Source organism: Sus scrofa, chromosome 8 (assembly GCF_000003025.6).
Source record: "Sus scrofa isolate TJ Tabasco breed Duroc chromosome 8, Sscrofa11.1, whole genome shotgun sequence".
Taxonomy (NCBI): Eukaryota; Metazoa; Chordata; class Mammalia; order Artiodactyla; family Suidae; genus Sus; species Sus scrofa.
The window spans coordinates 36,902,459-36,918,951 of record NC_010450.4 but is presented as its reverse complement, the minus strand read 5'-3'; the positions used below and the strand labels follow the sequence as shown (position 1 = coordinate 36,918,951).

At 35.8% G+C, this 16,493-nt stretch overlaps 1 protein-coding gene across 3 annotated transcripts in view; it reads left to right on the top strand.

The window, feature by feature from the left end:
- The window catches only part of GABRA4 (gamma-aminobutyric acid type A receptor alpha4 subunit), a 67,368-nt gene that overhangs the window by 24,065 nt on the left and 26,810 nt on the right, over positions 1-16,493 (top strand). For all 3 annotated transcript variants that reach the window (XM_021101169.1, XM_003356906.4, XM_021101170.1), the window contains exon 8: positions 3,784-4,043. In XM_021101169.1, coding sequence (XP_020956828.1) covers positions 3,784-4,043 — 260 coding nt within the window. The remainder of the gene's footprint in view (positions 1-3,783; positions 4,044-16,493) is intronic.

Here is a 16,493-nt window from a genome sequence, read left to right as displayed (position 1 = left end):
AGGAAATTAAGTTTTAAGTATTTGGGGGGCATTTGCAATCTATGTCATATGAGATTTAGGTTAAAAATTATTTTGGTGCTAATATCTATCTTTCCTAACTCTCATTTTCCTCTCTACTCAAGGAAAGAAGTTGCTGGGTCAGGGATGTCACCAGAGATCATGCAAAAACCAACCAAACAAACAAACAAAAACCAGTGTAAATAGGAACAGTAGACTATGCTAAATTCTCTGGAAAGGCCTTCTACCCCTAAAGTTGTATGCCTCTAAGTTTTCTAATTATTCCAGTATAGTAAAACATTAAATCTGGGTAAATGCCAGCTGGCATATCTACATCATTACTAGTTCATTTTCTAGGAGTGATTAGCCAAAAATATACTCTTGGGTAGAGCCTTAGCCTACTCTTATACATCCTCTTCCGGCTCCTGGCCCAGCCAATATGGTGCAAATCAGAACTCTAAAAACAGGTGCTGGCATCAATACTTGAATGTGCCAAAAAAAAAAAATTCCATGGTTATTAAGGTGTTTTGGGGGTAGATGTAACAGATCAACTGTCTTCCTAGATACAAAGCAAGCATGGCTTCTTATCGGAAAGGTTGGCATCTGCTATTCTGTTGGTATTTATTTAACCAAAATCTCCACATAAAAATGGGCAGAATAAACCCATTCCTATTATGCTAGTGCTTTCTTAAATTTGAACTCCAGGCAGAGAAGCTTTTTTAACATCTAAAGAGATGGCAACTTCAAAATGCTTAGCTGACTGTTTATGTCAGTTATTTTTATAATTTTGCCAACAGTCAAAAAATATGAACCATAATGTCTGAAGGGCCCTTCTACAAACTTTAAAATCAAGTTTACCCTAAACAGTGAAAGAGAAGTTGAGAGCTGACACATACCCAGCATTTTTACACTGATATGCTTCCATCAGTTAACATATTCATAAAACTGGTGATCCACTCTCCTTAACAATGAGAAAGAAATTTTGGGATTCATAGCTCAATAATTACATTAATCTTCTGTTACTTGGCATTAATAATGGAATTTATTTTCATACTGCAGGAAAAGAGGAAGACCACTACTTCTGATCCTCAAGAGAAATTGTTCTATTACCAAAAAAAAAAAGTTTCAAAGCAACATGAAGAATGTTACGTTGTTTATGTTTGAGTCTCAATTTCCTGTCTAGTTATCGTGTTATGGCCTCTGTAAAATTTTCTGAGTTCTGAGTAGTATTCTTATCTAGACTGCACTCTTCATATTTTATTTTCAAGTGCTTTCAGCATCATGTCTATGCTATTAGAGGAAATATACCTAATACAGTTGTAAAACATTTTTGAATTCTTAATAGGCCACTAAACTCAGGTTGTTATGAATAAGAATAAAAACTTTATCTTTAAATTTTGTAACTACAATTTCTCAAAATTAATTTAGGGTTCATTCACACATCTCACAGTGAACATGGGAATGGTGCCATTTTTCTGAGATTTAAAACAGAGGAGTTTAAAACAGATTTAAACCTAGGAGTTCCTATTGTGGCTCAGAGGAAAAGAATCTGACTGGCATCCATGAGGATACAGGTTCTATCCCTGGCCTTGCTCAGTGGCTTAAGGATCCAGAGTTGCCGTGAGCTGTGGTGTAGGTCACAGACTCGGCTCAGATCCAGCGTTGCTGTAGCTGTGGTGTAGGCCGGCAGCTACAGCTCAGATTTGACCCCTAGCCTGGGAACCTCCCTATGCTGCAGGTGTGGCCCTAAAAAGACAAAAAATTGAAAATAAAAATAAAATGAAATAGAGAACTAAAATTCTCTAGGTCTCTTTCCAAAACAAGTGCAGTAAATTCACAGTATTGCATTTTCATAAGTATTTAGGTATTTATATATTTGACTGAATAAACACATTAAAAATCTCTTTTAGGAGTTCCCGTCGTGGCGCAGTGGTTAACGAATCCGACTAGGAACCATGAGGTTGCGGGTTCGGTCCCTGCCCTTGCTCAGTGGGTTAACGATCCAGCACTGCCGTGAGCTGTGGTGTAGGTTGCAGATGCGGCTCAGATCCCGCGTTGCTGTGGCTGTGGTGTAGGCCAGTGGCTACATCTCCGATTCGACCCCTAGCCTGGGAACCTCCATATGCCGCAGGAGCGGCCCAAAGAAATAGCAAAAAGACCAAAAAAAAAAAAAAAAAAAAAAAAAAAACTCTTTTAGACTAATAATACTAAGAAAAAATCACAAATAAATTTTTAAAGGGTTTACAGCCACATTATCAACTCTCTCTGTATAGTTTATGGAATGTTTTTGAAAATCCATAGCTCATAAGCTACACAGTGCTCTAATTTTTTATGTTTTAACATTGAAAAATCAGAAGGGACTGGAAAGAAAATGGATTAGCGAAGAGCTGAAAAATGTATTTTTATTTACTGTGCATTTATCATGTGCTTGGCATTATATGAAATATTATAGTAGATCTTGAAGCAACATTAGACAATTCTGCCCTTAAGATATCCGTGCTCAATCAAGTTTTGGAAACAAAGCTCTCACAAATGGAACAATTAGGGAACAATACAGGCAGAATATAATTAAGTGCTGAGTTGAGGAGATAATATTATTTCTTTCTACATCAAAATATTATTCCTTTATTATTGCATGGGGCTCACCATCTCTTGAGTTTAACAGCTATTATTTGGCTTTCAGCTAGAAATTGATATGGATTTAATTTTTAGTTTCTGCCTTCATCATCATTAGTGTCATGGTCATCATCACCCCCAAACACCTGGTATGTCAGTTCAGATTTCCAAGGCATTATATAGAATACGTTTCAATGGCTGTAGTGAATTTCCATATAAATTTTCAAGCGTAACTAGATAATAAGAATTAGATACACAGAGATACAAAAATGCAGAAATGGACAAATATTAGCATCCTTAAATAATGTCTTTCTCTGTAATTTCAGTGGCAGATGGAATTTTTCCATTGAAAATAGGGACTGACTTTTCTTCCAGGCTAAGAGAAGTTCTTCTGGAGATTATATGCTTCAGAAGCCTATGGATGAAAGAGAAGTACCTCGATTCTTATTGCAAATATTTTCCTGCCAACCATAAGCTGATGGATGGTAGATGTCCAATATTTTTTAATGCCAAATTGTTGTAGAAATCTAGTTCTTAGTAGCAAACCTCTATTGTTTTATACAAATTAAGGTAGTTTACAACTAGTAAATTTATTATTTTAATTCAATAGGTAATATTCAGGTGAAGATTATAAGTATGTACAACTTGTGCTTTTTCTGGTAAAGATTCTCAGCAGCAGTGGGCCATGCCTACTCCAGAAATTCTGATGCTTCAATTTTTAGTATTCCTGCCTTCCCACTTCTGCTTGAGAACCAGTTCTTCAGATCCACCCTTCCCGTTAGGTGTGTGTTGTTTCTCAAGTACATCGGCCCAGGTCCTAATATTAACCCAATGTATATTAGGTGCCTTACATACTTTTAATCTTCATATTAAACCCAATAAGTGGGCATCAAATGAAACCCAGTGAGTTTTCCTAACTTAATCCATTTCACACTGAGCAAATGATTAGAAGAGCTCGATTTGAACCATATTTGTCTCTCACTCCAAAGCCTGTGCTATTTTCAATGCACCACTAGGATTAAAATCTTACATCAAGGACGGTTTGGTTTGAGTTATTATAAACTTTGTCATCCCATCCCACCGATTTTCTAAGTCTTTTTGTTTGGCGAATTTTTTTTTTCATAGAAGTAACCATAAAGTATTTTGTCTCATTGCTCTTTTGCTTTGAAGGAATAACCACAGTCCTCACCATGACCACACTGAGCATCAGTGCACGGCATTCTTTGCCCAAAGTGTCCTACGCGACTGCCATGGATTGGTTCATAGCTGTCTGCTTTGCTTTTGTATTTTCGGCCCTTATTGAGTTTGCTGCTGTCAACTACTTTACCAACATTCAGATGGAAAAAGCCAAAAGGAAGACATCAAAAGCCCTCCAGGAAATTCCAGCTGCTCCAGTGCTGAAGGAAAAGCATCCTGAAGCTCCTCTGCAGGTATTTGAATTAATCTCCTTTAGTTTTAAGATTTCAGCATTTTGGTCAAATTTTCATTCCCAGGGGGGAAAGATGAGAAATGGAAAATCCAAGTGTAAGCCATTTAAAAATCTAAAAAAGTATAAAAAGATACGTGTGAATTTAAACTTTAAAACTGTGGTTAAAGGCTTAAAAATGAAGGAGCTCTGAATGAGCTAGCTGTCCATAGAGCTAGTTGTTTGAAAATTCTTTTCAGAATTAAACATTTGTTACAGAAAGGGGCAAGATCTTATGTATGCTATTAAGAAAACCCTGTGGATATTCTTCAATGAGGTGGAAGGACATTTTAGTGGAGTTCACTGAACAAAGCAGAGCAGCGGTCCTCAATGCGGCCCCACATTAGAATTAAACCTGGGGTTGGGTAGGGCCTGTGCCCTCCTACAGAAGAAGAAAATAAAACCAATAACAAGAAGCCCCACAGTTGCAGTTGATGTGCATCCAAAATTGAGAATTCTTGTCCTAAAGAGACAGAGCGAAAAGGATGTGAAAGCCTAATAACAGTTACTATAATTTACATTTGGGCACATAAGTGGTTCTGTGATTTAAAAAAAAAAAAAAAAAAAAAAAAAAAAAAGGAAGATGGCTTTTCCCTCGTGGATGCCAGTCGTACAAAAATAGCAAGATCATCATGAAAATGAGAAAGCAGTCACCCCCTCCTCCCCCACCTCCTCCTCCTCTTCTTTCTCCTCCTCTTCCTCTGACACTCTGCTCTCTTTTTCTTCCTCTCTCTCTCTCTCTCTCACTCGATTCGGCGTCTTTCTAGCATCGGCACAGTGTCTGTGGTCATGTATGTACAGCCGTATTGTAGTTGCCACAAATGGTAGTCGAAAACCCCTTTGTCTCCCAATCAAAGTGTATATAAAGTTTGTGAATCATCAGCTTTCTTCTCCTTCGGTTCTAACCCATCCCATGCATTCATTCATTTTTTTTTTCCCACTCATTCAACAAATATACACGTTGTACCACTGATGCGCCACGCACTGTTTATGGTCTGAGAACCAAAGCCCCTGGCACATATCTTACTCTGTGAGGCTTATATTTAAGTATGTAGGACGGGGAGGCAGACAATAAAAACACAACTATGTAATAAAACACTAGATGTGTTAGGTGGTGATGGTGCTCTGATGGTGGGAAGGAAATGCTGGGGCCTTGTCGTGGGTGAGATTCAGTTCAGAATCCAGGTGGTCAGCGAAGTCCTCCGAGGGAAGGTGGCAGGAGAGGAGAGCAGATCAGACAGGAATGAACTGTTGAGGGTCCTGCTGTTTATAGCTCTCCTCCCACAAGGCTCTGGGCACTGATTCTCTAAGAACAGCGCATGAGAGATTAATGAAGTTTGTAAAGCTTACATCGCTAAAGGAATCAGTTTTACCGAGATGGTCAAAATTATTATAATGAATTTTGTATATTATTTTCAATTAAAAAAAGATTATTTACAGTTTCATTATCTTCCCCATTCCCCATAGGTAATTTTATGCCCTTTCTCCATTTTATTGTTGTTCGTTGTTTCATTTGTTGTGCTTTGTTGTGTTGAAGCTTTTGTAGAATTCCATTTATTCTTCCTTTTAAAAAGTTATCTTGGATTTATTTATTAACTTTACTGTTTCTTTCTAACTATTGACTTATGATTTATTTTATTTATCTATTTATTTATTTAATTTATTTTTTATTGTTATTTCCCTCAACACACTTTTTTTTCCCCACTGTATTGCATGGGGACCCAGTTACACACACATGTATACGTAATTTTTTTCTCCCATTGTCATGCTCCGTTGTAAGTATCTAGACATAGTTCTCAGTGCTGCACAGCAGGATCTCACTGTTAATCGTTTCCAAAAGCAATAGTCTGCATCTGTTAACGCCAAGCTCCCAATCCCTCCCCCTCCCCCTGGCAACCACAAGTCTATTCTCCAAGTCCATGATTTTCTTTTCTGTGGAAAGGTTCATTTGTGCTGTATATTAGATACCAGATATGAGTGATATCATGTGGTATTTTTCTTTCTCTTTTTGACTTACTTCACTCAGTATAAGAGTCTTTAGTTCCATCCATGTTGCTGCAAATGGCATTATTTTGTTCTTTCTTATGGCTGAAGAGTATTCCATTGTGTATATATACCACGTCTTCCTAATCCAATCATCTGTCGATGGACATTTGGGTTGTTTCCATGTCTTGGCTATTGTGAACAGAGCTGCAATGAACATGCGAGTTTCATCCTTCTGCAGGTTAATTTTGTTACTTTTTCTGGCTTCTTAAGTTTAGTTCTTATTAATTTATTTTCAGTGTTTCTTATTTAATAATAGAGTCCTCTTTGTTGTAATGAGATTTCCATTGCATACAGCTTTTGGCCATAATTCATAACTTTTGAAATGTTGCAATTATTTGCTAAATATTCTGCAATTATGCTGCTTTTTTCCTTTACAAGCTCAGAATTATTCGGAGGATAATATTAAAGTTTCTGAATGGGACTTTGTTTATTTAGCTCCCTTATATTTTCAGTTCTATCACTTTATGTCTAGAAATGTTACCTGTGCATATTTTAATGTTCTTGATATTTTCATTGTGCCCTGAGTTACTCTAAAAGTTTATAAATGTTTGATGGGCATTTGAAAGGGGTTGACTGTTATTTGTTAAATTAATTTTACTTGAAACCTTATTATTTCACCATCTAAATAAGTCACTTTGTTCAAGTATCAGAAAAGATATAAAAATTCTCTCACAAATATTATGAGATCATGTTGGTTGTTTTGCATTTTAAATATTTTTTGTTCCATGCATTTTGATGCTATGACATTCAACATATAAAGATTTATAACAGCTCTATTTTTATATCACTATGAATTTAATAATAAAATAACTTTTTTGGGTAGGTTCCATGTAATGCCCCTTGAATTCTATTTGGTCTGATTTTATTATTTTTACATTCTTCCTTAATATTATTTTTTATAATATATTTTTATTGCTAAAATTTCCTATTTCTTTTCTCGTGTACTCTGGAAGCTGTATAACATATTATTATATAACAGTGGTTATCTTTAAGTTTTAAAACAACATATTTCAACTTTTGATTTTCTAATACTGTTTAAATTATAAAATATACTGATTCTTCCCTGTAGCCATTAACTCCCCTCAACTCCAGGATTGCTCAACTCTCGAGATTCTGCATTTGAAGACATTTTATATGTGTAGTTTTTTTCTGTTTTATGATGAGTTGTTGTAGTGGTCGTTTCATTTTTGCAAGGCAATGAGACTCCTTGCACTAGCATTATAATATTATAAATACTTGAAAGTAGCACTTAATCAGTGTAAAACTGCTCTGCAGAACCAGTAGCTCCTCGAAACCTATGTCTTTGCTACAGCCATTGCCATGACTGGTGAATGCTTGGTTGAATACATTCTGTTGGTTAAGTTCACTCTGGTTCATCAGCTCTTCTTGGCAGCATGGGCTACATGCTGCATGTAAATGGCCATAACCAAGATTAAGAAGATGGAATTTGTGAAGGACATAGAGACATAGTATTTAAGGATTGGAAGGAGTTCATAACAAATCTAGTTCAAAATGTCCATCATATGTTTCATGTCTTCTACAGTGTGTAACTACATATATATGTATATTATAACTTCGATCTCCACAGCAATTTACTTGGAGAATATTTATGTTTTAAGGACAGGGATTAATGGGTGGGTCCACCCATCCTCCAGAGTACATATTGCTGCCAGAGCACAGCTGTCTTTGGAGTGTAAGTTGGCATTGAATAGTTTCAATACTAAATTTGACTTTGAAGTTTAACTACACATTACAATTAAAGAAGGGAGAGAGAGAGAGAGAAATATATATAAATCAGGAGAAGGAAATCAAGAAGGGGAAAAATGTGTGTTAAGAGCAAAATTTTAAAAGATGTTACTGGAAGGAAATATTCTAATAATCTTAGAAAGTTTGGAGTTTCTGTAGAGATTCTAATCAAACAACTGAAATTTGCTAATTCTAAGATACGTTCCAACTCCTATGGCTATTTGCTTATTTGAATGATATTGCCTTTCTTTAAAATGTGTTTAAACTCATTTGCAATTGCCTTCAGTCTGCACAGAACTTGATAATTCAATAGTCCTTTGGGTAATCTCACTAGTGGTTTGATTCATTGTCATCATATGTGACCTATGGACTGTTAACAGCCTGGCTGAGGTTTATGGTGACCATTTTTATTCCTTGGGAATTTGAAAGCTTATGGTGTATGGAATATTCATGAAGCAAGGAGAAAAGGCTGATTGGCAGAATCTAAGAGGAGCTACAGTCAGGGCAGCTTAAGTATGTCTTTAGGCATTACGGAGGAAAAGCAGCTGTTTTGTTTCTCCTTAGCATTATCATAATTCTGCTTTTCTCTCTGTTCTTGCAATATTTAAAATGAGCTCTGTTCTAGTGGTTCTATCTTCTATACCTTTGCTACTTCTTAGAGTACTTACTCTCCCACTGATGCCGGTAATGAAAAGAAATAACTATAAAATAAAATTAAGAGATTTCTTAATAAAATCACTTTTAAAAAAATCAACTGAAAATATATTTTGTAGTCCTTGTTCAGTTAGAAAGGAAGCACTAATGCATGCATGTGTATCCTGTGAAAAAATCCAATAATGTGATGACCAAAATTATTTGGACTTTTAAATTGTGCCAGATACTATGTGATGTGCTTTACATGTGCTACTTAATTTCAAGCTCACAATAACTATTTTATAGATGAAACAGCTGTGGCTTGAAGTTATTAAGCGATAGAGTCAATATAACACAACTAAAATATGGTAAACCCAATATTTAATTCAATTCAGATAGGCCTAAATGCAATACTTGTTCCTTGAACACTACTTTATAGTATTTGATTTATGGTTATGTCTATAACTGTAGACATTAGAATGTCTACAGTTATAGACATTCATATAAAACAATGGGCTCAACACAGTCTTGTTGTTCATATTTCTATGACCAAATAATGATAGCAAAATATTCTGAATGATTTTTATGTGCCAGTTACAAGAACTTCTAAAGACATTGTGTTGTTAATTTAATTCTAACAACCTGTATTATATGTTCTACTTTTATCCATGTTTTACCAATGAGGAAATCGATAGTTAGGAATTGAGTTATCTGCCCAAAGTTATCTATTTGGTAAGTGGCAGGGCTGGGCCAGCAAACCCCATACCTTTCAATCCCAAGCCTTAGTGACTGATGAGAAAAACTGAGTGAAGGAAACGAGGAATGAGATAGATGGTGGTGCATCATTTACTAGGATAGAGAAGAGCAGTCAAGCACATGTAATGAAGAAGCTAATAAGCTCAAGTTTAGAAAGGTGGAAAATTTCCATAGTGGGACACTGTTTCCTATCCTTGATAGTGATGACTTAATTTTTTTGAACTACAAGTGCATACTTCTCCTCTGGCATCTTTCCATTCCATCTACCTAACTTCTTTGTCTGTTTCCCTCTCACTGTTAACTATTCTTCATGAACTTCTCAATTTTTAAGTGTTCATGGATTCTTAACAAGGATATTTGTAAAATTAAAGAGCTATTTTCTCTCCTTAGAGTCTTTAAGAAAAAAGATGATATTAAAAAGAATATATAGATAATTAAGGATACATCTTGGTTCAATAATTCGAGTGCATTCATGAGAATCTCCTTCTCTATTATCCATTGTTCAAAGTCTAACTTTAGCCCTGTTTCCCTCTGAGGATCATTTTGACTGAACTCAAGGATCTCAAAAATGTGGTGTCAAGAATCTACATCTACAAAATGAGAGTGATGATAGAATCTACTGGAAAGGCTGATACTGGGGATAAAATTACATCACACTTGTAAAGTATATAGTACAGTGCTTACTACCCAGTAAATAATAGCTGCGATTATTATTTTTTAAAGTATAGTTGATTTACTATATTAGTTTCATGTGTGCAAACACAGTAATTCAATATTTTATAGATTATATTTCATTTAAAGTTATTCTAAAATATTGGCTATATTCCTTGTGCTGTGTAATATATCCTTATAACTTATTTATTTTATGCATAGTAGTTTGTACCTCTTAATGCCCTACCTCTATCTTCCCCTTCTCTCCTCCCCTCTCCCCACTGGTCCCCAATCATTATCTATATCTGTGAATCTATTTCTATTTTGTTATATTCATTCGTTTTATATTTTCAGATTCTACATATATGTTATAACATACTGTATTTGTCTTTCTCTGTATGACTTATTTTACTAAATGTAATACCCTCCAATCTATCCGTGTTGTTGCAAATGGCAGTGCTTATTTCTACTGCTGAATAGAGATAGACATTCATCTATTGATAGACACTTAGGTTGCTTCCATATCTCAGCTATTATAAATACTGCTGCTATGAACATTGGGGTGCATGTATCTTTTCAAATTAGTGTTTTTGTTTCCTTTGGTTATATGCTCAGGAGTGGAACTGCTGGATCATATGGTAATGCTATTTTCAGTTTTTTGAGGAAGCTCCATACTGTTTTCCACAGTGGTTATTCCAATTTACATTCCCAGCAAGTATGTACAGGGTTGCCTTTTAGCCACACCTTCTGCAGCATTTGTTATATGTGGTCTTTTTGATGATAGCCCTCTGACAAATGTGAATGATATCTCATTGTGGTTTTGATTGACATCTCCCTGATGATTATCGTAGCTGTGGTTTATTATTATCCTTCATTTCATTGAGCATCTTCAACATTTAAAGTATGCATCACATAGTTTTTCACTTATAATATCCTGAAGTATTTTGCATCAGTTGTTTCATTGCTCTGTTTACCTGGGTAGATGGTGAGCTCCTAATAAAATTGATTATGGCTTCATTTTTTCTTCCCATACAGCACATGGCACAGTGTTTTATAGTCACAGTTGTTTATTATAAAGAGCCAATAGGAATCCGACAATAGGAAATGTAGTGCCTCAAAAAGCCAATATGTTTATCACCAATTTCCCAAAACAGCTGTATTTTATGTAAAATTCTTCCTTATCATAGTAAATATAACAGGCAGATGTGAAGTAGTGAGCTAGAGCCTGGTCTCAGTGAGGCTGGAAAACAGCAGATACTCATTCTGAGACACACTTGTCAGCAGTTGGATTTGACTAATGGAACTGAGGAGGATGCTCTGAAAACAAAAAATATTGAACAAAAAGCCTCAGTAAATCTACAAGTGCAGCTATTATGAGGAAAGCATAGTTTGTTGTTTTGGTCGTTTTAGCCAGCTCACTTACCGAGGTCTCAGTGCCTGAGAGCGACATCTATGTAAAATGCAATGATTTCCCAGTGGTTGGTAATACACAAGGTCCAGTCCTTTCCAACAGGGTCTACAAACTAGGGCAGTTTCAAATTTCTATTTCAATCATTCTCAATACTCCTCTTAGAAGTGCTGTTCTTTAAATAGTTTAAGCCACATGAAAAAAAATTTCATTTTTTCATTTGTCTTTATCTCTTACATTTCTTAACTTAGTTTAAAATCTCTTTCCTTGGCAGTTTGAACAAGGACACGAAGCAATACTGTCAGTTCACTTGACATTTCGGTGTGTTGGTGACAGTAGTTTAATGACATTCTTTAAATCTTATATAAATTGTACCTCCCCGAAGCCATACCTTTTTCAGTGCAGAATGTTCTGTAGTTAGTAATGCTCTTTCGGCAATGAGTAATTGTTTAATTGTACATTTATCAAACTCTATGATTTGAGTGTCAAGAATATCAGCATTATGTTTCCTTTTCCATCATGTTTTTCACCTGTTAGTTTTATGTGTCATGTTCTGATGCATGAGAAATCGTCATTTTGCTAAAGCAAGAGAGAACATCTCAGCTAGGGATTTAGCAGTTGTTTACAGAGCAACTGCTATGTGCCACTCACCATGCAAGGCACTGAGGATTCAAAGACAAAACCTGGGAATTAGTCTAGTGAAAGCGGCAGGCTATTATTCTTGTAAGGACTACATGTAGTATGTGGAATTGTGGTCTGAGTCCTGGTTTTAGAATAACATAATCATGCTTATAGTAATATAGCTTATATTACTCTCAAAGATGCACTACTACCTTAGACCTACCTGCTAAAATATATTGGATCTATACATCCAGTTATAGTCTGGGAACCTATTATATTTATGGCTATTTTTTATGAGGTACCTAGTAAGTGTCCATAGGCTGAGAATACCGTGTGTACTTCCTTTGTAGATCTGTGGGTAGTGGGGAGGCTGACATTTAACAATTAACTTCAAATAGTTAAATAATAAAAAGGCTGTGAAGGAAAGGTAGAGAGGGTGATGATAAATCATATCAGAGAGAGTGAAGCTGAGACTTCAAATTAGCCTTTGAAATGCAAAAGTGATGAGGGAAGGGATATCATTCAAAGCGACAAAAGGAAGAGAAGCAATCAATTTTAGTAGCTTATTGAAGCAATATTGTACCTATCTCAGAAATTATTGGTACTAATATCACGTGGGAAGAAAAATGCCAACATTAGCGTCATAAGTAAAAATTTAGGCTCTTTTCTCCTCTAGATGGGAAATGCCATAACTTTAATTCTGCATCAGGGAGGCTAGATATATTAACCAGTGCTCAAGGAAGTAATAAGGCATCTTGTATAATGCATCTAGTACAATACAGTGTAGGATTGTGTGTGTTATGGTATGGCTATAGATTAAATAGTAAACATATCCATTTATTTTTCATGCATTCTATACTCACAGATATCATGGCAAAGGAAGAAGCTGTGAAGTGTATATACATAATATATAGAATATGGGGAGGTATCTTGTCACCATAATCATCATTACTGTTACTTTAGTGTCTTCTATGTGCCATATATATATTGTGCTAGTAGCTTTATCTATGTTTTCTCTATTCTCCACAATATGCCCCAAGATGAGTTGCTGTGTTATACACAGTTTTGTGATTGAAGAAACAGAGCCTTGGTGAAGTATTTTGGTTGCTTTCAGATGCACGATGCTATCTTTCATCGACAGAAAACAGGCAACATTAAGGGTTTTTTTTTTTTTTTTGGTTTTTTTTGTTTGTTTGTTTTTGTTTTTTTGACTCAGTTTTCCAATGTAGGTTTGATCACACAACCCAATATTTGAGATTGCATTTTTCTGTCAGCTGGATGATGAAGTTAAACAAGATGATATCCATATTCCCTTCTAATTTAAAAATCTGTGTGACTACAAACTCATTCACTATCCATAACTAATGCCAGCTTGCTATGCTATACTTTTTAACATATGCTTACGTTAGTTAAGAATAGATTCAAGGGGGGGGGGATGATACTTTTTTGATTCTCTGAGTCAGATTACTTTACTGATTATTAAATATTCAAGCTAAATCCATACTGCAAAAATCCATACTGTTTCAACAGCAATAAGAGCATCAACTGATCCTGTGTTCAGTAAACACCAGAGAGTATTTTATCCTTTCAAAGAACCAGCTCATGGTTTTATTGATTTTTTTCTATTGTTTTGAATTTCTGTTTTATTGATTTCCTCGCTGATCTTTATGATTTCTTTCCTTCTGCTGACTTAGGTTTCGTTTTTTCTTCCTTTTCTAATTCTTTTAGGTGGTAGGTTAAGTTGATTTGAGATTTTTCTTCTTTTTTGAAGAAGGCCTGTATTGCTATGAACGTCCCTCTAAAAATTGCTTTTGCAGCATCCCATAGATTTTGAATGAGAGTATTTTAAATATTTTACATCTACTAACTCACATAATTGGCATAGCAGTCCTGTCCCATCCTCATCCTATTTCATAGATGAAGAATTGAGGCACAGAGAAGCCTAAGTGATTTATCCAGTCACACATCTGCTAAGATTTAAACTCACAGAGTCTGGCTCTGAAATCCAAGTTCACTACCCCAGAAATTGCTGCCCCTACATTATAACCAACACTACTGACCCTCTGCTGTGCCTCCCACATTTACTCACTGCCCACCTCAATCCTTATTTTTCTGAAGGTTTTTTTTTTTTTTTTTTCTTTTTCCTTTTTAGGGCCACATTCAAGGCATATGGAAGTTCCCAGGCTAGGGGTTGAATTGGAGCTACAGCTGCTGGCCTACGCAGCAGCCACAGCAACGCAGAATCTGAGCCATGTCTGCAACCTACACCATAGCTCATGGCAATGGTGGATCTTGAACCCACTGAGTGAGGCCAGGGATCAAACCTGCATCCTCGTGGTCCTAGTGAGATTTGTTAACCAGTGAGCCATAAAGGGAACTCCCTGAAGGTTGTCTTAATGTTCATCTTGTTGAAAGTGTAAGCCCTCCTATAAAATTCTATCTCATTTATGAACAAGCCATATCCCTAGCTGGTAGTTTAGTTTACAAAGAACCCAAAGCTCAGAAAATTAGCCATATCTCCCAAATCTCTAGCTTGACATAAAACATTTGTGGATTTTCTTGAGGTTAAGATTCAATTGATTTCCCAGAGTCATTTCAACTATAGACTTGTCCAGAGTTTTCCTATATTTTGACATTTTAAACATCTAAAAAATGTTAAATAAAGTATTACTTTTATTTTTTGCTTTGGCAGGCATTCATATAGTCAATTAACAATATTTATTTACTATATACATGTTCAAAAGAATTCCACATAAAGGTGCTGAGGGAAATTTTAAAGAATTTCAACAGATAATGTTTGCCCTAAATGAATTTGTATTATGTCAGTTGATAGAGTATAGTGATGTAAATAATCAAGAGGAATAGGTGTTCTGAGAGACCAAGAGACATAAAACATCTCCCAGGGCTGATGGGAGAATGCAGCCTGGCAGCGAGGGTATTTTACTGATAATCAACAGATAAAAGAGATAAAACAGATAAAGAAATGAGCCTGCTCATTACTGTAGACATCATTAATTTGGATTGTGACATTTAGGAGCTAGTTTAAGGATCACTCTAGAATTGCTATATAATTAATAAACTAATACTGCATTGTTGGAATTTTCATTACTTCTCCATTTACTCTGTTCCTTCTCTAGCACATCTGGCACAGATTTGCTAAGAACCTAGAGGTGCTCAAGAAATACATACTGATGATTTCATTCCTGGCATAAACGAGATCAATGCTCAGGTGTGGGGACAGCAATTTATAAAGAACTGTACTTCCTCTCCTGAAATTTTGTTATCAACATTTTCTTCTTAATGGTGTTTCCAGTTAGTATTAATCTAGTGATCTTTTTCTATGTTAGCAATGTGAGTGGGCTAGCATTTCTTTTTGGAAGGAAAAAAAATATTTACTCAGCTTCAAAACTATACAGACCATGGAAAGAAATTCCTTCAATGTTTAGCTGTGTTTCCCAGCAAGTTCTCTTCCCTAAACTACTGAGTAAGACTAGTCATTCCTTCTGATTTATTTGACTAAGCTGCCAATTTCCCTTCTGCTATTTTGAGGGGCTAATTTTCCCACAACCTAATATACATTGCTAAATCTCCAGCTTTTCACTCGGCAGATGATTTAGAAGTTTCAAGACATGTCAGTTTGAGTATTACTTACTTCTTCTCATTTAAATGAATTAGAGGATATTATGCATCAAAACATCTTTGGTCGAAGGAATTATGATGTATTTTGGTCAATATAAGGAGAGGGCCTTTTCTACTCAGATTGAGTATCATGGTATGTTTTTCTTAATATTTACTAGCACCTCACATTCCAGAGATTCTGACCCTCCCTGCCATCTTCTTTGTTGAATAGCAGTCTTTTCCAAAGTCTCTTTGGCTGCTTTTATTAGTAAGCCTGGATTTTCACATTCCTCTTGCGCATTTATTCCATGAGATTCTTTGCTTTCTCCTTCATTTGTTCTTTATTGAATTTTGACTTTTTTTTTTTTTTTTTTTTTTTGTCTTGTCTTTTTAGGGCTGTACCCATGGCATATGGAGGTTTCCAGGCTAGGGGTCAAATCTGAGCTGTAGCTGCTGGCCTATACCACAGCCAGAGTAACAGGGGATCCAAGCCTTGTCTATGACCTACACCACAGCTCACTCAACGTCGGATCCTTAACCCACTGAGCAACACCGTGGATCGAACCTGCATCCTCATGGATGCTAGCCAGATCTCTTTTCGCTGAGCAATGATGGATGTCCTTGACTTTATTTTTATTTACCTATTTATTTTGAAAACTAGCAGCATGGGCATTTCTTTGTTCTCTGCAATCTCATGACTTCTTAACCATGCAGTCCAGCGAATTCTCCAGCTGTCTCTCTTTTGGGAGTAGTTTGGCTAAAGCAAACTTTTAAATTCACTTTTACTTTTTCAGCTAATTGAAGCAGTTGTAGGTTCCATAGCCAGAGAACAGTCTGTCTTTAGGGGATTCAAGACGGAGAATGGGAGTGTGAAGATGAGTGTGGGGGGTTAGTTTCCCTGTGAGTGCTTTCTCTTTTTGCCTCCCAAAAGTTTTT